General features: G+C 38.0%; 2 protein-coding genes across 3 annotated transcripts; one reads left to right on the top strand and one right to left on the bottom strand.

Moving 5' to 3' along the window:
- Window positions 1-1,326: 1,326 nt before the first annotated feature.
- Window positions 1,327-7,983, top strand: LOC134317085 (MOB-like protein phocein). The gene is made up of 8 exons (XM_062997776.1): window positions 1,327-1,387; window positions 3,336-3,398; window positions 3,498-3,598; window positions 4,026-4,068; window positions 4,288-4,374; window positions 4,901-4,980; window positions 5,520-5,631; window positions 6,499-7,983. Exons 1-8 carry the CDS (start codon window positions 1,328-1,330, stop codon window positions 6,637-6,639), a joined length of 687 nt encoding a protein of 228 aa, XP_062853846.1. The 5' UTR covers window position 1,327; the 3' UTR covers window positions 6,640-7,983.
- Window positions 7,984-13,145: 5,162 nt separating this feature from the next.
- Window positions 13,146-21,887, bottom strand: LOC134316516 (protein boule-like). 2 transcript variants are annotated; one of them, XM_062996899.1, is made up of 11 exons: window positions 21,747-21,887; window positions 19,134-19,256; window positions 17,554-17,645; window positions 17,400-17,454; window positions 16,933-17,008; window positions 16,607-16,770; window positions 16,248-16,331; window positions 15,376-15,429; window positions 15,171-15,296; window positions 14,723-14,806; window positions 13,146-13,991 (listed from the first exon to the last, which is right to left on the bottom strand). In XM_062996899.1, exons 1-11 carry the CDS (start codon window positions 21,762-21,764, stop codon window positions 13,839-13,841), a joined length of 1,029 nt encoding a protein of 342 aa, XP_062852969.1. In that variant the 5' UTR covers window positions 21,765-21,887; the 3' UTR covers window positions 13,146-13,838. The 2 variants fall into 2 exon arrangements, with proteins under 2 accessions (XP_062852969.1, XP_062852970.1); XM_062996900.1 differs by having other exon boundaries at window positions 15,382-15,429.
- Between the last annotated feature and the right edge of the window lie 199 nt (window positions 21,888-22,086).

Genomic DNA, 22,086 nt, shown 5'->3' with positions numbered 1-22,086 from the left:
ACATCCAATTTGTGCAGAATGTTTTTGATGCACATGTATTACAACTTGGTATGACAATATCTTTGGTGCTTTAAAACCAACATTAAAGTCGTCATCTGAAACTGTAAAATCTGGCTGTGGATGTAGCATTGTCAGAAATTTCAGGAATAAAAATATTTGAGAATGTGTATAGAGCACAATATACAGGTTTCTAAATGCAGCAAATGATCAAGACTGCAATATGAAGGTGCAAGTAGTCAAACTGTCAGTAAAATAATTAAATAATTAAAAAAAAAAATTTAATAAAACTACATAACTCAGCAAATAATTTTTGGGGTTTATTGTCCAATACTCGCTGTTACTGGGCTGCACAGGAATCAGAGAGGACATTGCTTATCCTACAGTCTATCTCAATCTGCTTTCAAAATCCTATACAGTGTGCTCAAAATAGTTGCTTCACTATTGATCGATTTATTTATAAAGATTTTAATCGTCATGTTTTACACAATTTGATTACATTAATGACAGAAACAGTAGTTACTCGTAACACAAGATTCATCAGTTCACAAGTTTTTTTTCCCTCTTTTTTCTCCCACTTTAGCGCATCCAATTTCTGCCCATCAATCATCCTCTCACAATGCTGGTCCCCGCTCCTGATTGGGGAGGACAAGGCTACTCCACGCCCCCTCCGACACGTGCACAGCAATCGAACATCTTATCATCAACACTTGACGAGTGCAGTGCAGTACAGCGCTGTGTACAGAGAGCCACACCCTCTACCGCACTCCTTTCCCATCTCCGTGCAGGCGCCACCAACCAGCCAGCAGAGGTCGTAATCGCACTAGTCTGAGAGAGAGTCCCCATCCGGCTTAATCCCGCCTCTATCTGTTCATGTGGCCGCTCAGCCTCAGCTGATACGATGTATTCGAGATCTCAGCTCTGATGAACAGCGTGTGTTTTTACCCGTCATGGACAATTTTGTATTTCAAATTCACCTCACTTGCATGTTTTTGGACTGTGGGAGGAAACCGGAGCTTCTGGAGGAAACCCGCATAGACACATTCTAAAGTCTAATTTAGCACACAATTTATTACATAGGATGATTTTTGGGACACAACGGCTCTTCTGCTCCATGCACAGCCTGATGCAACTAGTTTTAATCTGTTTATAATGCTCCCTATTGTTTTACAATCTGTTTTTCTTCTCTATATTTTTCGACTTTGACTTTGTGGAATCGACTCAAAACCTTTAAAAACGACTCTCTGATCACGATTCATTGAATCAAATAACCGATTCTTTGTTGAATCGATTCCCAGCCCCTATCTGTCACATCCGGAGTGTTGTCGAGATGGTCATGGCGGAGGGTACAGTAGTTCTAAGGAGGAATCGTCCAGGAACCAAGGCTAAGGTATGACAGTTTGCGTGGTAAACTTGTAAATATAATGACTGTGATAGTGTTGAATATACATATAATTTTTATCCACATTCACGAATTTGAGTGTTCGGTGTAAAGCGGTAAATAAGCATATTTAAAAAAGACAGATAGCAAAACAGCTAGCATAAGACTTCCCAATCTTCTAAAGACTTCCTAAGCCAGCTGAACTGGTCGTCAGATGCGGGTCGTTTTAAATTCCTGGGTGATGTTCTGAACAGCCTGTTAATATGCTATGTGTTCTGTCAAATAGTACAACACTATGTTTTAAATGCTGTTTAATTCAGCAGTTTGTGGTTTGGGACTTTGCTTTTCTTTTTTCTACCCGTTTTCAGCAGCATGCTCTTGATCAACCAGAAGTGGCAAAAATGCCATTTAACCAATTACAATGCAGGAGGCGGGATTTGTCGGAATATGGGTAGGGTGAGGGGATTTGTTCGGAAGCTAATAGCAGGGACATACCTTTAACAGAAGCTCGAATGTGATCACTCGAACTAAAAGTTAATCGTCAAGTTATTCATCGGTAGTCTAACCCAAGCCACACTGCTAGACTTATTTAATAGTGTTGTGTGTTGATTAAGACACTGCCTCATTTTTTAGGAAAATGTTAGCTAGTTACCCATGTATCTAAAAATCACACTCATTCTGTGTTAAATTTTATATGAATTATTTATATAAATTATGTTATATAAATCAACAAACACTGCCACCTAAATATTAAATACATATATTTATACATATACACATTTGTACTTATTTAGAATTAAAACCAGGACACCCATACTGCTAAACTAATGTAATAAAGTACCAGTTTTCTATATTTAACCCTTTGATGCACAACCTGGGTCAAAAGTGACCCAACTGAGTTTTTATTTTCTATATCTTTGCAATAAATTAATTTCGTCATTCAAGCTTCCATGAATTCCTCAATTAACTTGTTTTTGATCATCACAAATCCTTATTTCAGTTTTATATTTTTTACTTTTTTAATAAAAATCATTTTTGTATCACTACCCTTCTAATGCACAACATGGGTCAAAAATGACCCTTATGTATTTACTATGGAATTTGACAGGAACTACTGACATTTGTAAGTGTTTGTAGTCAAAAACATATTTACTGATCTTTTGAAAGACAACCAAAGATTAGGCTCTTGTATCTTGAATATGTCCAATACTATTTGCTTGCTAGCTGTTTACATATTCTAGTATAGATAGCTTTTATTAGCTAAGACAGTAAATACATGAATAACTGACTAATGTGCATATGAAAATATTCTTGATTGGATGAATATGGGTCATTTTCCACCCATGTTGTGCATTAGAAGGGGTTTGCTTAGCTTGTGCATCAAAGGGTTAAGTGGGATAACTGTAGTATTACATTTAGATTAGTAAACATATAGTCAGACATTTTAATTTTAAGATAATTTTGTTCATGTACTGTTCATGCTTAGGTGGTGTCAGTTTCTAATTCGTAGGCCAAACCTACAGTCGTAAAAGACTCAATTTCTAGTATTAACTACCAGTTCTACTCTGGGGCAATTATGGGGGTGCAGCATAAGAGTAGCCAAGATTATAAAAAGGCTCTGCCAAGGACCAGATTGTGAGCTGTTTGGCAAGTAGCTGCAGCTATGCGTTGGTAAGTCTATTGGTTGTTCTGCAGACGAAACAAATACTGTTTATTAAATATAGGGAAATAAAATCTCCATGTGAGCCCTGCCACTAGCCTTTACTGCAAACACTCTTGTCATATAATAAAGTTGTAGGTTGCTGACTGGTTTGCATTGTTAATAATGTCGTAAAGCAGTGGTGTAGACTAGTGTCCCATACACAAACAATTGCCTAAATGGCTAATTTGCAGAATAATGAAAAAGAATCACTCTCTATTAACTTATGTTAACAGTATGCTTTACATTTTCTGTTAGGATTTTTACAACTGGCCTGATGAGTCCTTTGAGGAGATGGATAGCACTCTGGCAGTGCAGCAGGTGGGCATTTAGTTTTAAGTGTTTTATTTTAAGTAAACTATGGCAGCCAAACTCAGCTTGAATGTCAGCTGCTTAACCAGTTTTTTGGTTCACCTCTAGTACATCCAGCAGAACATTCGCTCAGATTGTGCCAACATTGACAAGATCCTAGAGCCTCCAGAGGGCCAGGACGAGGGTGTTTGGAAATACGAACATCTAAGGTATGCTGATCTTATTTGGCTTTTTAACATTTGCAGTGGTAGCTCAATGGTTAAGGTACTGGCCTAGTAGTCAGAAAATTGTTTGGCACAGTTGGGCCTCTGAGCATGGCCCCTAACCACCAATTTATGCTGGGCACACATTGATAAAATATTCAGAACCTAACCAAATGTGATCTGTGTTGTTTGTTGTGCTGTGCGAGGGTAGTGTTGATGACATTTTAATGACCTTAACCACCTCAGATTGAGTGGTTGACAACATAAATAAATTTCTTGCATGTCAGGAAATGTTGGTCTGCTGTGTTGTAATGTGCAATCCCCTGCAACAATAATAATGTCTGCGATGGTCAAGCTATGTCAGCTTCGTACCTGTCTTTTTTCATTGCCTGTAAAAGTTGATCTAAATTTCATTGTTTTCTGTTCATTACAGACAGTTTTGCCTGGAATTGAATGGCCTTGCTGTTAAATTGCAGGTAACATTTTTTCTTACACACATTTTTGCCATATAAGTAACAATACTGTAAGCTTCTAACAATTTAGTAATACAAAATGAGCATTTACATTTCTCCCACTCATAGTATAGACAGGGCTATTTTGATATATATTGCTTGTATATGTGTACTCAGTCTACTGGCTTTATAATCAAAATATGAGAATTTATTGCTAATTTGTGTGTACACATTCCTTTATAGGGAGAATGCCACCCTGACACGTGTACACAAATGACAGCTACAGAGCAATGGATCTTTTTATGTGCCGCACATAAAACTCCCAAAGAGGTATGTAAAGCTGAGTATAATGACAAAAATGTAAAAATTAAAACTTTTTTGTGCTTCTCTATTAATGCAGTGCGATGTAAGATGTTTACTTAAAAATTGGTTTTACATAATTAAGTCCTGTATCACTGCTAGTCAAAGTAAACCTAAATGTGTGTGTATAATCAACATATGTACCATAAGCTTTGTTTATATTCCTGCTCAATGGGTAGCCTCACAGCAAGAAGGTCCTGGGTTCGAACTCCGGGTTGGTCCTTTCTGTGTGGAGTTTGCATGTTCTCCCCGTGTCTGCAGGGGTTTCCTCCTGGAGCTCCGGTTTCCTCCCACAGTCTAAAGACATTTAAGTGAGGTGAATTGGAGATACTAAATTGTCCATGACTGTGTTTGACGTTAAAACTTGTGAACTAATGAATCTTGTGTAACGAGTAACTACCTGTTCTGTCATGTATGTAACCAAAGTGTGTAAAACATGACGTTAACATCTTCAATAATTAATTAATAATAATTAATTAATTGTTTATATTCCCAGTGTCCTGCTATTGACTATACGAGACACACGCTGGATGGAGCTGCCTGTCTACTAAACAGTAACAAGTATTTTCCCAGTCGGTAAGCATTAAAACATGATGTATATCATATACAGATGAGTAAAACTAGTAGTTAACAGCTGGTTGTCTAATTATTTTCATATTTAAGTTACCAGGTGTGAGTGTTTTAGGGTTAAAATAAACTATAAAACATTGCTTGTTAAAATTAGGAGACACCTCTGAGGTATGGAGATCCAGGGTCCAAAGTCTGTCATAAATGTCATAGTACTTATAATCACTAGAAAATAATAAAAACAGATTATAGGACATCATTTTAAATCATTTTAGGTGCTCCATTTGGCTTATAGCACACAGTAGAACATTATGCAGTTTGGTATATAACAGCTTTTATGTAGTTTCACAACATTGCATGAAATATCCTTAACTGGTTTTTCATGGAGATCTTGTATTGTGGTGTATTCTGTATTCAGAACAAGTCTTTTCTAAATGAGAGGACTTATAAAGTGTGTAAGGGTGTGTGGCTTAATAATAATAATAAAAATTGATGATTGATTGTATACAATTGTTTGGTGTAAATTTTAACCTGTGCATCTGTTTCAGGGTGAGCATAAAGGAGTCATCGGTGGCAAAGCTGGGTTCTGTCTGCCGCCGTATTTACAGGATATTCTCCCATGCCTACTTTCATCACCGCCAGATATTCGACAAGTATGAGGTGAGCTCAGTGGTGTGTCCCTTTAAGACTATGCTCTATGGCAGGTTTTTTTTTTTTAACTTTTGTTTAAGCGAAAAAAACATTTTGTCCGTGTTTTTTACGGTGACCCAGGCAACACAAACAATTTATCAAAATGAAACACAAAAAGAAATATACTTAATTAATAAAAATGGTGGTAATCTGGTCCCACTGTGGTGCAATTACGACCTCTGCTGGCTGATTGATAGCGCCTGCACCGGGTTGGGGAATAATAATGCTGATCAGGGTAATAATGCTCTCTGTGCACAAGGCTGATCTGCATAGCAACTCGCCTCATGCAGGGGAAAAGAGGCAGTCGGTACTGCACACGTGATGGAGGGACGTGTGTCAGTTGGCGAAGCTTCTCAGTCAGCAGTGGAGGGTTATATCGGTAAAGGTGAAGCGTAATGCAATCAGGGTAATTGGATACAACTAGATTATTATTATTTTTCTCTGCAGCCTATTTTTTTGGCTTGCAATCCACTTAAGGGTCATTGCCCAGGGTTTGAAAACCTCTTTTCTATGGCTTGTTGAACCACCTGAGATGCAAATGGAATTGTGAAAGAATAAAAAAAATAGCTAAAATGCCACAAATACCTTGGGATGTGTGTCTTTTACAAGTGTATGTAAACGTTTAACTCCCACTTTGTTTAGTTATAAATAGATGCTTAGGGTACTAAACAGGAACTTGGTGCTGGTGGCAAGTAGAACAGGCCTAATGGTTTCCTGGCACCAAATGTTCCAGTATACAGAATGACACCTTGCTCTACAGTATATAAAGATTTCTTTTTTCTGAAAAGCTGCATAAATGAATTCTACACTGATTTATCTTTTTTTCTGTCTGTCCAGAATGAAACCTTCCTGTGTCACCGGTTTACTCGATTTGTTATGAAATATAATCTGATGTCGAAGGACAATCTCATTGTGCCCATTTTGGAGGAGGAGGAGGAGGAGGTGCAGAATGCTGGCTCTACAGAAAGTGAAGCCTGAGGACGTGACATCGCTCATAACAGTTACAATAGCAAACATGCTAACTTTAATGATAGTACATTCATTCTAGTGGGGTAGAGTTCACCTGATCTCGTTTGCCCTTTACTAGCATTCATACATCACTGACATGGTTACTCTGCGTTCACACTATCAAGCTACAAATCAATGATGTTGATACAGGTTGGGTTTGCTTATGGAAGTGATGTCATGGCCAGTACTGTTTCTTGTGGATGGGCATTGTCTGCATAAAAAAAGTGTTTACAGTGATTTATACACCCTGAAGTGTTGCTTAAAATGTATTTCAGTGACAATATGTTATTTTTTTACCGTTTGCACACTGAACACTAAATTAGACAGCTGGGTGTCAGTAGTGCAGCAGTACATTGCACTAAACTAATACTGCTGGGATCCAGGATTTGAGTCCTCCGTGGTGCTAGTTGGGTGTCCTATGTCTGAGGACGGAGCTGGCCAGCGCCTGCGATTGGTTAGAGTCCTGTCTGAGATATGTCGCTGCATTGTGCCCAGTGATTTAGGGAAAACCAGACCCACCACACCCTGACCAGGATAAAGTGGTGGTAAAACATGGAAATGAAATAAAATAAATTGCTATGATGTTTGACTGCCCACTTTATACAATTGGTTTGACATTTTGTGGTATTATAACATGAAGCATCTTTGTAACAGAATTAGATGCTTCAAATCAAAATGTTGCATTACAATTTAGGATTGCAGCTCAGTGTTGCTAATACTTAGAAAACTGCCTGTGGCTTGCTTGTGTGAACATAGGGTTATAATTCCTTAGCTCAGTACTTTGATTTATGTCCTTTTGCTAACTCATCACATAAAGTACCTCACCTGTATAAATACCTTCTAAACACCATTTTACTCACATTGTGCCCATCCAAAATGGTCAGCTCATGAACCCCTACAAATGCCAAACTCATACGTAGGTTTGCACATAGATGTCAAAATATATCTTTTTACTTAGGAACGACATAAAGAGCTTCACAAAATCAGCTGGCTGATAAACACACACACACACACACACCCACACACACCCTGTCCTGTCATCAGTAGATTTATTGCAACACTACGTGAACGTTAGAGTGTGGTGATGGAATTTTTATCATAGGGTTTACCACATCTGTGCTGTATGTGAGCTAAATAATTATACTTTTTATCTTTTTAACCTCACAGCTTAGTTTTATGTGTTTTTCTTTTCCTTTGGTTAAGTTATTGCTTCTGTTACTAAAGACATTTTATGAGATTCATAACTATGGTCATTCTGTCTGTTTTTATTACTGTTGGGTTTTTACACAAATTTTATTTGTATGTAAGCAAATAAACAAGTCTAAAAAAATCTACAGATTTGTATGTCTCATTAATATACAAGGGACCTTAAAAAAGTTTCCGCACTTTTATATTTTGGTTGGAAACGGTGAGGGTGGGAGGAGTAGTAATTAGTGGTGTCTGAGAGACTGAGAAGAGAGCTTATAGTCTGGATTTAGTGCCATCTGATTGCCACCTTTTTTTTTTTTTAACGCTCAAACAAGCTTTAAGAGAAAGAAGATTTTCATGTGATGATGTGAAAGCAGTGGTGCATCAGTGGCTATGCGCTCAACCAAAAACATGTTTTGCTGATGGCATTGAAAAGGTATGATGCTGGGAAAAATGCATCGGGAGGTGTAGAAAAGTGATGTCTTGTTTTTCAAATTCTTAATAAATAGAATTGTTTTATAACAAAATATGTTACTTTTGGAAGTTTGACCTGTCTAATTCATGTCTGCATGGATTTGTTCCGGGTACTTTGATTTTCTCCCACTGGCAGTAGGCTAATTGACTGTAATTTGACTGCAAATTTGTATCTGCAATGTTTATGGGTGCAGCCAGATCCACCCAACCTTGACCAGGAGAAAAAGATTACCAAAGGTAAATAAACAAGTATTTTTTTAATCATGTTTCTATATAAAAGACTTAAAGAAACGGAAACCCAGAACAAGCCAGGGACGGCAATAAAGTGGTAGAGTTGGATTGCAACTGACACCACCTGGATGCCCAGTGTGGATCTGGAAAGGGCTGTCATGCCACCTCTGGATCAGCTAGCTCATCCAGAGTGGTTCTCCTTGAAAGATAAAAGTACCGGAATGCACTGAAGGAACCGGATGGCATCACAGTTTCAGAAAAAAGCAGATTGGCAACAAAAAAGCTGACAACTCTGTGAGAAAGTAAATATAAACACTTCCACCTGTAATGAAATAATGCTCAATGAGGAACAGGTCAGTAACATAGAACCAACACATAAATTAAGAACAGCAAATAACCATGATTCTTTTCAGCAGGTTGGTTCATCTGAAGTAACTGTTTGCTTCCTAACACCAGCTGGCAGTGAATTCCTGTGTATGGAAGACCATGCCAGGACCTGTGCTCCTTCATTACTCGTGCTGCCAGGTAGTGAGACTTGCAGTTGCAGTGGCAATGAGATGATTAAGGTATTAAGTCAGATCAGGCCACCCTTATTTAAAAACATTAAAGATGTTTTTTTCACTCAGTATTATTTATTAACATCAACAATAGTCATAAAACACTGAAACATGCCTGTTATAAAGCCAAAGTGCATTCTACACAGTGAACTCTAGCAACACAGCAAAAAGCACTTTAAATGCTAGCAACATAAACATAACTATACTTTTAATACACATTGTCTCAATAACAAACTATAAAAATGCTGTATAACAAAAATGTTTCCAAGTTTAAAGTAGAAAAGAAAATCAGTAATTACAACATTTAAACTTTTAAAAAGAGTTTAAACAAGCAAGTCTCTCTTATAATCTGTTAATACAAATAAAAAAAATGTCAACATAGTGCAAACAAAAAAAAGGCAAAACCGAAGTGCAAGTAGTAAAAACACTGCCCTTAAATTGGCATGCACTTAACATACTTGACATGCTAAAATAAACATTTGACTTTGTTTAAAAATGACTGCAATACTAAAGCCTTCTTTGTTTCTTGCTAATTAAATAACTATTAAAAAAAACACTGAAACCACATACAGTAACACTGTGTAGCTACATTAAATGTATGCAAACTGCATAAAGAAAAAGAGGCTATTAAAACAAGTCAACAGTGGTTGTTCAAATTCCAGTACAAATCAACATAGCAGTGATGTAAACTGAATAAAACAGACTTATCATGCTTTATAGAACTATTCACAGTCCAAATTTTTTTTTTTTAAATATGTACATGAACAAAACTGAAAGAAATAAACTGTAAATGTGTGTTTGTGTGTGTGTCTGCCCTGCGATGGACTTGTGCCCTGTCCAAGGTGTTTCTGTGTGCCCTGTCAGCCTGCTGGGATAGGCTCCAGCACAAGAAGCCCGTCCCTAGGATAATTGAATATATTGATAAAGATTTTTTTTATAATATAGTAATAATATTATTGTAATAAATAATTTGTTTGGGTGAGCTGTTCTAAAAAGCAGTATTATCATGTAATGCTGCGAGAATAAGATCTATGCATCTTCATACAGTCAGTTTTTTTTACCTGCAGTGCATGAATAACAAATGGACATCATTGTTTTTAAATAAAAGTGTTAGACTGCAAAGAATGTGAAATTAACATTTTGCAATAAAGCATCATCTAGATAACTGGAATTGTGCTTCAGATATTCTTTTTAGACTTTAAAATCAAGAGTTTTTTCTATAACAACTCAGCAGTAAGCAGTAAGATTGTACTGGTTGTTTCATATGTCTCACATCTGGACTGTTCAGACTGCAGGTGGGTTGGGTTTTGGTTTGTCAGATGTGTCTTGAAAATATTCATGTGCAATGTGCAATATGACTTAAATACACGTATAGTAGCTTTTAAGATTTGTATTTGTATTTCTGATCAAGATAATTATAGTCCTGACAATCTGTATACAGCCCTGATACTCAAGACCCATGAAGTGCCTTGAGACACAGTTAAGCCACATTTTGCAAAAGGCTTATCTAAATACATTCATCTCTGCAAGATGCAATTAACAAACATCCTCCTACATCAATGCAGCATCCAGCATTTAAATAACTGGAAATGAGGTACAGCACTGGAAGCTGGTGGTCATTTTTTTTGTTTGATTTGCACAATATGTGCGATTATGGCAATATATCAGACTCAAATTACATTTCGCTTTAAAAGTAAATGATAGTGGTTGAAATACTAACAGAATACAAAGCTAGTTGTTGTTGAGTTTAAAATAAAAAAGCAAAAGTCTAAAACATCATAACCACTGCTTTGTTTTCAGTGCGTTTGTAAAGTAAAATCAGTTTCATTGTCAAGGATTGGATTTATGGTTGCCATGATAAACAGTGTACATTACCGTTACTGGTACAGGACGCAAAAAGAGTAAAGACACTGGCTAGATTTGTATGATTCTAAATATATCTGGATCCATCCACAGACCACCAATATTAATGAAAATTTCAGACTGTGTTTTAAATGACTATTTTCTTTACTTTGTAACTGAGTATCTCTTAGTGTACATTGTAAGTAGGTTAACAAAGCGGTCTAAGATTATTACAATCTTGCACTATTATAGGAGTTCATTAAAGCTGGCAGTGAAAGTTAGCTGGTTTGTTTTTAGTTTCAGTTTAGTTTTAGTTGGTTAATATGTGTTTAAGAGTTTCAGTACTTGGATTCAAAGCTTGTTTAAGTTTTCATTGCAAACAGTTTGTGTTTAGTCGAATACAAAGCTTGTGTGTTTCACTTTGAAATAAAAATGTTGTCTTAATCTAGTACATTGGCGATTTATTTATTAATCACCAAATATATCAGCTAATATATTGGGTTATTATAAAAGAATTAAGATATTTAACCATTATTGTCAACAGTAAATTACCTTTCCCCATTTTGTTTAGATTTAAATCTCTCTCTCTCTCTATATATATATATATATATATATATATATATATATATATACAGTGGGGGAAATAAGTATTTGATCCCCTGCTGATTTTGTAAGTTTACTCCCTTACAAAGACTTGAACAGTCTATAATTTTTATGGAAGGTTTATTTTAACAGAGAGAGACAGAATATCAACAAAAAATCCAGAAAAAAAACTTTAAATAAAAGTTATAAATTAATTTGTATTTAATTAAGGGAAATAAGTATTTGATCCCCTACCAACCAGCAAGAATTCTGACCCCCACAGACCGGTTATGTGCCCATGAGGCACACAAATTAGTCCTGTCCCTGTATAAACGACTCCTGTAACAGAATCAGTTTCTTCCGTTCAAATCTCTCGACCACCATGTGCAAGACCAAAGAGCTATCAAAGGACATCAGGGACAAGATTGTAGACCTGCACAAGGCTGGAATGGGCTACAAGACCATCAGCAAGAAGCTTGGTGAGAAAGAGACCACTGTTGGTGCGATTATTCGAAAATGGAAGAAATACAAGATCACAGTCAATCACCCTCACTCTGGAGCTCCATGCAAGATCTCACCTGGTGGGGTAAGAATGATTCTGAGAAAGGTGAGGTCAGTCCAGAATTACACGGGAGGAGCTTGTCAATGATCTCAAGGTTTTGGGAGCACAGTCACCAAGAAAACCATTAGTAACACACTTCGCCGTAATGGATTGAGATCCTGCAGTGCCCGCAAAGTCCCTTTGCTCAAGAAGGCTCATGTACAGGCCCGTCTGAAGTTTGCCAATGAACACCTGAATGATTCAGAGAAAGCTTGGGAGAATGTGATATGGTCAGATGAGACCAAAATTGAGCTCTTTGGCATCAACTCCACTCGCCGTGTTTGGAGGCAAAGAAATGCCCGGTGGGGATGGTGTTCTTGGGGTCATATCCAGCATTTCTCTGCTCCCAGCTCCCTTGAGATCATTGACAAGCTCCTCCCGTGTAATTCTGGACTGACCTCACCTTTCTCAGAATCATTCTTACCCCACCAGGTGAGATCTTGCATGGAGCTCCAGAGTGAGGGTGATTGACTGTGATCTTGTATTTCTTCCATTTTCGAATTATCGCACCAACAGTGGTCTCTTTCTCACCAAGCTTCTTGCTGATGGTCTTGTAGCCCATTCCAGCCTTGTGCAGGTCTACAATCTTGTCCCTGATGTCCTTTGATAGCTCTTTGGTCTTGCCCATGGTGGTCGAGAGATTTGAACGGAAGAAACTGATTCTGTGAGGAGTCTTTTATACAGGGACAGGACTAATTTGTGTGCCTCATGGGCACATAACCGGTCTGTGGGGGTCAGAATTCTTGCTGGTTGGTAGGGGATCAAATACTTATTTCCCTTAATTAAATACAAATTAATTTATAACTTTTATTTAATGTTTTTTTTCTGGATTTTTTGTTGATATTCTGTCTCTCTCTGTTAAAATAAACCTTCCATAAAAATTATAGACTGTTCAAGTCTTTGTAAGGGGGTAAACTTACAAAATCAGCAGGGGATCAAACACTTATTTCCCCCACTGTATATATATGAATATTAATTTTATAAATACTTTGAAAGCAATGCTATGCAAATGATGGTGGCAGCTTTACCACCACATTTTGCATTTTAAGTCATCAGTGGTCCCAATATTGATGTTTCAGATTGGACCATCTCAATATCACAGTACTGTACTTGAATTGTTACAATATGTATAGAAATAAGAATAAACAGTCCAGAATATATTCCTATGATTTTGAATCTAAGATAGATTTGTAAAAAGTGAAGATGTTTGTATTGGCCTTGATTGTTATTGCTGTGTCGAACCAGATCATGTTTAAACGAAGAGAGGGTTTTAATACACAGCCCACATTATTTCAATTTTGAAACTCTATTTTGTACAGACACCCCCAAAATGTCTTTTAAGTTTTTTAGTAGCTTTTCTTGTAGTTGAGGATCTTTACGGTAATATAGGCAATTTAAAACTGTTATATATAGTCACTATTTATAGTACAGGCTAACCCAAACCTAATTTACTACTGGAATATCATTTTGGGCAAATAAGTGAAAGAAGGCGTCAATTAACGCCTCAAATCTGGAAAAAGCTAAGTGTGTAGGAATGGTTCAGTAAATATGTGTTGGATTTTTCAATTCTAATCTGACTATAAAAGTAAAATGATTATACTATAAGCCTGTCCAAAATCTTACGTGTTCACATGTGTGTAAGTTACAAAGGTGTAGCAGAACAGGCACAAAAAGCTCCTCTATTTCAGAATGTCTTATGCAGATGAAGATGATGGTGGAGGAGAGGTGTGGAGATCTGGTCGGTAATCTTTGTTCTGATGAGTGTACTGAGGACCACGGGCATACCTGGGCCTTAGGTGGAAAGGTGAGTGTGAGAAACCTCGTCTTACTGGGTGAAACTTGGGCTCCTATGAGGAAGACAAAAAAAAAATCATCATCAGTTCACCATTAAAGGAACATGTGGCCAAACCATGGGCTTCACCAAGGTGCGTGCAGATGTTACATTTGCTTACTTTTCTTACTACTGTAATTTTAGATTTCAGTGTTTCTAGCTTTAATTTAAAGACACAAGTGTCTGTGTGCAGCTAATAAATTTACTTTATTAATCTGATGTAAATAAGAATTGGCGGCACGGTGGCTTAGTGGGTAGCACTGTCGCCTCACAACAAGAAGGTCCTGGGTTCGATCCCCAGGTGGTGCGGTCTGGGTCCTTTCTGTGCGGAGTTTGCATGTTCTCCCCGTGTCCGCGTGGGTTTCCTCCGGGTACTCCGGTTTCCTCCCACAGTCCAAAGACATGCCACCAGGTTAATTGGAAACACTGAATTGTCCTATAGATACCTAGCCGCTAGATGCACTAGTGCATTGTAGTGCCGGTCCGAAGTCCGGATAAATTAGGGAGGGTTGTGTCAGGAAGGGCATCCGGCGTAAAAATTGTGCCAAATCAATAAGCGATCATGAGGATGACTCGCTGTGGCGACCCCTGAAAAAGGGAAAAAGCCGAAAGAAGAAGAAGAAGAATCTGATGTAAATAAGACTAAAATGGCAGCATGGCATCAGCTCACAATTATATCACAGCAATGGATATTGGATCCACTGTGTTCAGTAATGTTTGCTTACTTATGCTGAAACACATACTTACCTTAACTCCATCAACATGAGAAAAAATCAGTGGATTCTGCATGCAAATTTGATATGGCGGCTGACCTGTGTGATCCACATACACCTGCCCAAAACACATGCATTTTATTTTAAATAATTGCCCCCTTTCCATCTGTCTGTTATTGCATATGTCACACTGAAAAATCTCAGAATTAAACATGATCATAAATAAGAGAAACACAACACCCATAACACCCTTGTTAAAATCTCATTGCTCTCTTGATTACTATCAATCGGTTCACTACAGTTTAGCTAATGAAACACACCACACTTGTAGACTACATGTATAGATATTATCATAAATTACAAATTTGTTAAAGAAAAAAAACATCCAGTGTGACAAGTATTTAATAATACAGACAGTCTGACATGCTCTCTGACAACATCTGGATGCTCAAACCTATGTTGCAATTAATGTGTGCTGTTACCTCAGGAACAGCAGGTTCCACCAGAGGCTGAATATACCCATTTTCTGCAGGCAGATCCATGGGGTGATACATCAACTCTGCCGGCTGGACATATAACAAAGGGCTTGGGCTTGAATGAACATGGGACTAAGACACACACACACAAAGAAAAATGACTGACCGGTAACAAAACACCTCCCTACGTTCTGTCTACAACATCACACACCTCTACCTGAGGAACAGTCCACTGCAAGTAACCAGACGCACACTGAGAGGGACCCTGAGAGAGAAACAGGCAGAGAAATAGAGGGAAACAGTTCATATTTAATGCATTTCATAATAATGCAGTACTTCACACTAATCTTTTTCTTCTGTAGATATCCTTCTCATCTATGCTGATAAAAAAAAAACCTGAATAATGGCAATACTGAAAGGGTGCTGAATTTGCATTAAAATTTTTCATTCAATTTTTTTCTTTGTTCTACAGGTTTCTCTTAATGTGTTTTCAGAAAACATCTGATTCTGTAAGACTGATTTCTGTCATATAAAATTAAATTAAATAGAAAACACATGTGGTCTTTCCAATCTACTGTTTTTCAAAAGGTATCCAATTCATTACAGGTTAGATAAAGGGTTTTAATGTATCTTATTCTCTTTTCAAATTATTCGGCATCAATGCACAAATCACCATAGCAAACACTTCAGCAAAGTTTTATATAGATTGCTAATGTTCGATGGTAAAATAAGTTGATATTAGCATGATATTAATGATATTTTGTATTAAAGGATATAGTATTGCAAATCTGCAATCACTCTATGTAATGTGTGTGCAAGGAAAGGTCATCTGGGGTGTGTCTTAAAATGAAAAGCACCCACTCTACTACCTGCCCCGTTCATTAGTATTATACATAGTTTTTTGTATGATACAGGAATACTTTGGAGTGGGCGCCAATCCATCACAGGGTTTTGGCCACCCTCTCAGACATGTATGTGTCCTCACCAATCATGTATGTGTACAGTGCTACCCATTGCACCACTGTGCTGCTCACATTATGTCAAACTTAATATGGCTCAAAGAATGCATTTGTGTAATCTGACCTGGTATTGGTGACAGGCTTGTGAAGGGTGAAAATGAGGAGCAGAGTGGGCCACCATCACTGGAGCTCCAGGCACTGAGTGTGACTGTCAGATACAAACAGCAAATTACAATAAAACAAGACAGGAATAAAACATTCCTTACTTTATTGACAAATGCTGACTTCTAACTACGTTTAATAACTGAGTGTTGTGTAAATATTTAAATTGCAATGCAGAGTGAGAGAGTATGTCTGTTTGGCTTTAATTTCTGTGTACGAAAATGTGTTTAGCTAAAATGTACATAGAGGTTGTGTGTCTGTCCTAACAATTTGTCTGTGTTTTAAAGTGTGTGTATGTGTGTGGGTGTTTGTGTAGCTTACAGCAACCCAGTGTGGGGAATGAGCATTGGACTCTGGTGTATGAAAGTAAGCCATGCCGTTGTAGTAGGTGTAGGGATATCCTGTGGGTGTGGTTAGGTACATGGTGCCAAATGGAGCTGGGAGAACCACAGATGGATTAGGACTTGCCCTAGTGTAACCACCTGCTGTGAAAACACACACACACACACACTTTTTAATAAAGCTAACTATTTGCAGATATATATTTTAATGCATTGACTATTGTAATACAAGTCAAAAGTGTTTTCACAGGGTACTAATTTGCGTTTAATATTACGACAACATGAATGACACAAAAAGATCCATACAGTGCACTCCCAGTTGCTGCTTGCGAATGGCCTGTCCAATATTCAGCCTTTTATCTCGAAAACACAACCTGTCAGCCTGTCAAAGAGAGAGAGACACTTAAATTTAGTTAATACTGTAATACTGACTTTATTATGCCAAGAGGTACATGGGAATCAAGCACATCCAGATGTCCTTTAATGTATTCAATGGATGTAAAACACCCACATTCTGACAATTTTTTATTAAGTGTGGTTTGTCCCACCTTGGACCATGATTTGGCCTTTTTTAAAGTCAGGTATTCATGGCTGAATTCATCTGCTGCATTCATCATGACTACCATCAGCCCAATGTTTCATTTATTCTGTCTGTGACGTGTACAATTGTTACAAAATAGGCATTGGATTGCACATCTTTGGGAATGTTTGGCTCATCCAGTTCTCCTGTGCAGGCTGGTTTGCTGTGGAGAGCTAAACACACATACACTTACATCATGCAGGATTTTCTGTGCATCCTCTTGAGTCTCAAAGGTGATAAAGCCGTACCTAAACAATAGGTAAAGAAAAGCAGTACAATAAACACCTGTGTTAACACAATGATCATTTTAGTAATGTCAAAAACTGCATAATGAGAAACTGACTGACCCCTTTGACACCCCAGCACGATCAATAACAATCTTCACTTCCTTAATAGTTCCATATTGGGAGAAAAATCTTCGGAGATCATTTTCATTAGTCTTAACACACACAGACACAAAGACAGAGACTTTGAAGAAAAACTACACAAACTCTGAATTTAAATCATATGCATATTAGTCTACTTGAATGCCAATAAGGCGTCAAACAATACACAATTTAATAATCAATTAAAACTGTCTCTTAAAAACAAACATGTGACAAACAGGCTCTATATGTCACTAGACTAGAAGGTGTGAGTGATTACAGTCACACCAATTATGTTTTACAGGTTGTGTGCAACATTTTCCTTTGAAACATTTAATAAAAATCCTCACTGTATCCAGCTGCCAAAGAGACAGAGGAGTTATGCTGCTTAAGGCTGTAACTTAAACTGCATTCTATGAACTATACACTGTGCTTGAACTAAATAAAGCTAACTACTACTCTCTGGTGGAGAGTTCATTTAGCAAGCTATTTAGTAAATACCTTGTGGCATTTAATTTAGACCAGGTGTGCAGCCTTATACAGTGATCTTAATGCCTAGTTCACACTACACGATTTTTGCCCTGATTTTCGCTCGGCGACTGGTCGGCGATTGATTTTCCGGGTCGAGAGCAACTCAGCGTTCACTCGGCGATCAAAACTCGGCTCTCAGTCGCTAAGTGTGAACTATCCAACAACTCGACCCGACCGGCTCACCGACCGCTCGGCGACTGGATTGAGTTTTCTAGCAGGTCAGATATCTGATCTCAGATGTGCGACTGGAAATGAGTGACATGTCGAACAGCCAATGAGAACGCAGGACACAGCGTGAAGGGAAACGCAGGAGAGGATATAGTTTATATCAGGATACACCGGCACACACACGTTTTACAGTATTTCTGATTTGATCGTCCTCTACAAAACATAATACCCACACTGCATTACAAAAATATTAATTAACCTCAAACTTACTACAGAACAAGCCATATACTGTTCGTGTTGCCAAATCCACTCAGATTCATTTATTTTTCCTCTTTGATTTTACGCTGCATATCAGACCACAAACACTTTGATCTCTCGCTACTTGTTGACGTGCATTTTTGGGCGTGGTATCGTTAAACTTCTCGTCACTTCTCACGTGTGTTTTTGTAAAGAAAAAAAAAAGCGAGACCAGAGAAGCTCGCCAGTGATTCCAGTTGGTGATGGATCGTGTAGTGTGAAACCCCCTATCGCCGATCAGTCGCCGAAAGACTCCCGAGTGCAAGAGATTCAGTCGTGTAGTGTGAACTGTACAGCGACCTGACGACTTGGAAAGTCGTGTAGTGTGAACTTGGCATAAGTTATAACGTGTGATGTTAAGTGCTGAAATATTACATACACCCTGTCATGCATTATTTAAAGATGTTAAAAATATTTAAGCCTAAATAAGAGATTGGCCACTGGCAGTGCAGTGTACGCTGCAGCAATGCTTGTCCACTAGGCATTTCATAGAAATCATACATTTTTGAAACAAGACGAATCATGAATTACAGACCTGTACATACAGCACACCTACACAAACTTACTTTAACATCAATCCCTCCTACAAAGATGCGGTTGGGGATAACTGTGCCGAAACGGGAAACCTGATCAAGTGTGGTGGACAGCTCTGGGGGAGAAGGACTCACTGAAGGGGAGCTGGTCTGAGTCTATTTAAAACACAAAATAAAATAAAAAACCATTTTGATTTACCTTTATGATAACAATTTACAAAAATACGTAAATAGAAATTGCATTGACTGCACTATGCAAAGCACCACTTTCCAAAATACTTACGTTGAAAGTGGACAATACATTTAACCTTTATAATCTATTTTAGTGTATTTTAGTACCCTATGATTTTTGTACTGTAGAGGAAATGTACAGGGGTTGGACAATGAAACTGAAACACCTGGTTTTAGACCACAATAATTTATTAGTATGGTGTAGGGCCTCCTTTTGCGGCCAATACAGCGTCAATTCGTCTTGGAAATGACATATACAAGTCCTGCACAGTGGTCAGAGGGATTTTAAGCCATTCTTCTTGCAGGATAGTGGCCAGGTCACTACGTGATGCTGGTGGAGGAAAACGTTTCCTGACTCGCTTCTCCAAAACACCCCAAAGTGGCTCAATAATATTTAGATCTGGTGACTGTGCAGGCCATGGGAGATGTTCAACTTCACTTTCATGTTCATCAAACCAATCTTTCACCAGTCTTGCTGTGTGTATTGGTGCATTGTCATCCTGATACACGGCACCGCCATTGGATGCACATGGTCCTCCAGAATGGTTCGGTAGTCCTTGGCAGTGACGCGCCCATCTAGCACAAGTATTGGGCCAAGGGAATGCCATGATATGGCAGCCCAAACCATCACTGATCCACCCCCATGCTTCACTCTGGGCATGCAACAGTCTGGGTGGTACGCTTCTTTGGGGCTTCTCCACACCGTAACTCTCCCGGATGTGGGGAAAACAGTAAAGGTGGACTCATCAGAGAACAATACATGTTTCACAATGTCCACAGCCCAAGATTTGCGCTCCTTGCACCATTGAAACCGACGTTTGGCATTGGCACGAGTGACCAAAGGTTTGGCTATAGCAACCCGGGCGTGTATATTGACCCTGTGGAGCTCCCGACGGACAGTTCTGGTGGAAACAGGAGAGTTGAGGTGCACATTTAATTCTGCCGTGATTTGGGCAGCCGTGGTTTTATGTATTTTGGATACAATCCGGGTTAGCACCCGAACATCCCTTTCAGACAGCTTCCTCTTGCGTCCACAGTTAATCCTGTTGGATGTGGTTTGTCCTTCTTGGTGGTATGCTGACATTACCCTGGATACCGTGGCTCTTGATACATCACAAAGACTTGCTGTCTTGGTCACAGATGCGCCAGCAAGACGTGCACCAACAATTTGTCCTCTTTTGAACTCTGGTATGTCACCCATAATGTTGTGTGCATTGCAATATTTTGAGCAAAACTGTGCTCTTACCCTGCTAATTGAACCTTCACACTCTGCTCTTACTGATGCAATGTGCAATTAATGAAGATTGGCCACCAGACTGGTCCAATTTAGCCATGAAACCTCCCACACTAAAATGACAGGTGTTTCAGTTTCATTGTCCAACCCCTGTACATAATTGTAAAAACAAAAATATAGCCACACATGGAATATGGAGGATGATAGTTACAAAACATTTGAAATTGTAAGCACCTTATACAATGAAGGGAAATGAACCCTTAATCACTTTTGTTGTTGCTATGTATAATACACTATTTGGGCAAAAGAATGTGGACACCTGACCATAAGTCTGTTGGTCATTCTCTTTCAAAACTAAACAATGATACGCAGATAACAACCTTCACTCCTCTGGAAAGGCTTTTTACAAGATTTTGAAGGGTGTCTGTAGGAATTGATGCCCCCTTGCAGAAGTTCACAATCAAACTAGTCCAACCATGTCATTATGTCTCGTGAACAAGGACACAGTCATGTTGGAACAGGAGAAAAAAAACATTTCCCAAACTGTTGTCACAAAAATGAAAGCATATTATTTATTGAAAGTAAAAGATTTTATTCAGCTTTTAGCAATAGGTAAGCCTGAAACACCTGAACTCAATGACCAAGAGGGGCGTCCACATACTTTTGGCCAAACAGTGTATACTTATTAACAGAAGTGGTTTAATTCCCCTCATATGTCATGTTTTTGAAAAGCAATTACTCACTATTGTTTTAATAAAGAGTGACTTCACTTCAACCAGTTATATTGATATGAAAAGTCTCTGAAAAAAGTTGATTAAAAGCAGTGAAATAAAGAACATTAACCTAGGTTAATGATTACAAATTATTCAACGCTTTTGTTTACAGTATATAGTTTATAGTAAGATTCCCATTTTAAAATATAGCTATGGCTTTTCTGCCAGCATGTTTAAATCGGTCAAGAAACCAGTTTAATATCCGTAGCTAGCTAACGACAATCTTAGCTTTGAAGGTAAGCGAGCTAATATTTAAAGTTAGGTAGCTACTACATTACCGTTTACGATTATTGTTACAATATCGCTAATTGATTACAAAGTAGCGCATGCGCTGTCAACACAACGTTTAATTACAGTTCAGGTTAAATTATGGATTAAACTTTAGGTTGGAATTGTTCGAATACTCACTCCTGTCTCGCTCTCCATCTCTGCAGAATTAGAGTTGGTCCGTCAAGCTTAGTACAAATATGAAATATTAACAAATTTTAATTACATTAAATAAATTTTAAGTGTTAAAAAGATGTTGTGTTAAAAAGTTCAATCCTGTGACTCAGGTCTTCACCCCCTAAAAACCTTAAAAACTAACGGGTAAAATCTCTCTTAAACTCCTCGTTGTGTAATGACAAAATAGGTAGAGTGTACAAAACAAAACATATAGGAATCACAAATACAATTGACTTCAATAACAAAATAGCGGACAACTATTAGAAAAACAGTAAAGAATTCCCTACATAACCAGCTTAACCGA

The sequence above is a fragment of the Trichomycterus rosablanca genome, chromosome 6, assembly GCF_030014385.1.
Source record: "Trichomycterus rosablanca isolate fTriRos1 chromosome 6, fTriRos1.hap1, whole genome shotgun sequence".
NCBI lineage: Eukaryota > Metazoa > Chordata > Actinopteri > Siluriformes > Trichomycteridae > Trichomycterus > Trichomycterus rosablanca.
This window is presented reverse-complemented; position numbering and strand designations above follow the sequence as displayed.

Bases quoted from the DNA above. Each gene is read 5' to 3' on its own strand.
- LOC134317085 (XM_062997776.1), top strand. From the start codon at position 1,328: ATGGTCATGGCGGAGGGTACAGTAGTTCTAAGGAGGAATCGTCCAGGA. The intron at 3,399-3,497 runs GTGGGCATTTAG...GTTCACCTCTAG, and splicing joins GCACTCTGGCAGTGCAGCAG to TACATCCAGCAGAACATTCG. The intron at 4,375-4,900 runs GTATGTAAAGCT...TTATATTCCCAG, and splicing joins CACATAAAACTCCCAAAGAG to TGTCCTGCTATTGACTATAC.
- LOC134316516 (XM_062996899.1), bottom strand. The intron at 17,646-19,133 runs GTAAGTTTGTGT...GTGTGTGTTAAG, and splicing joins TAGGAGGGATTGATGTTAAA to ACTAATGAAAATGATCTCCG. The intron at 15,430-16,247 runs GTCAGATTACAC...TTTCTCTCTCAG, and splicing joins AAGCCTGTCACCAATACCAG to GGTCCCTCTCAGTGTGCGTC.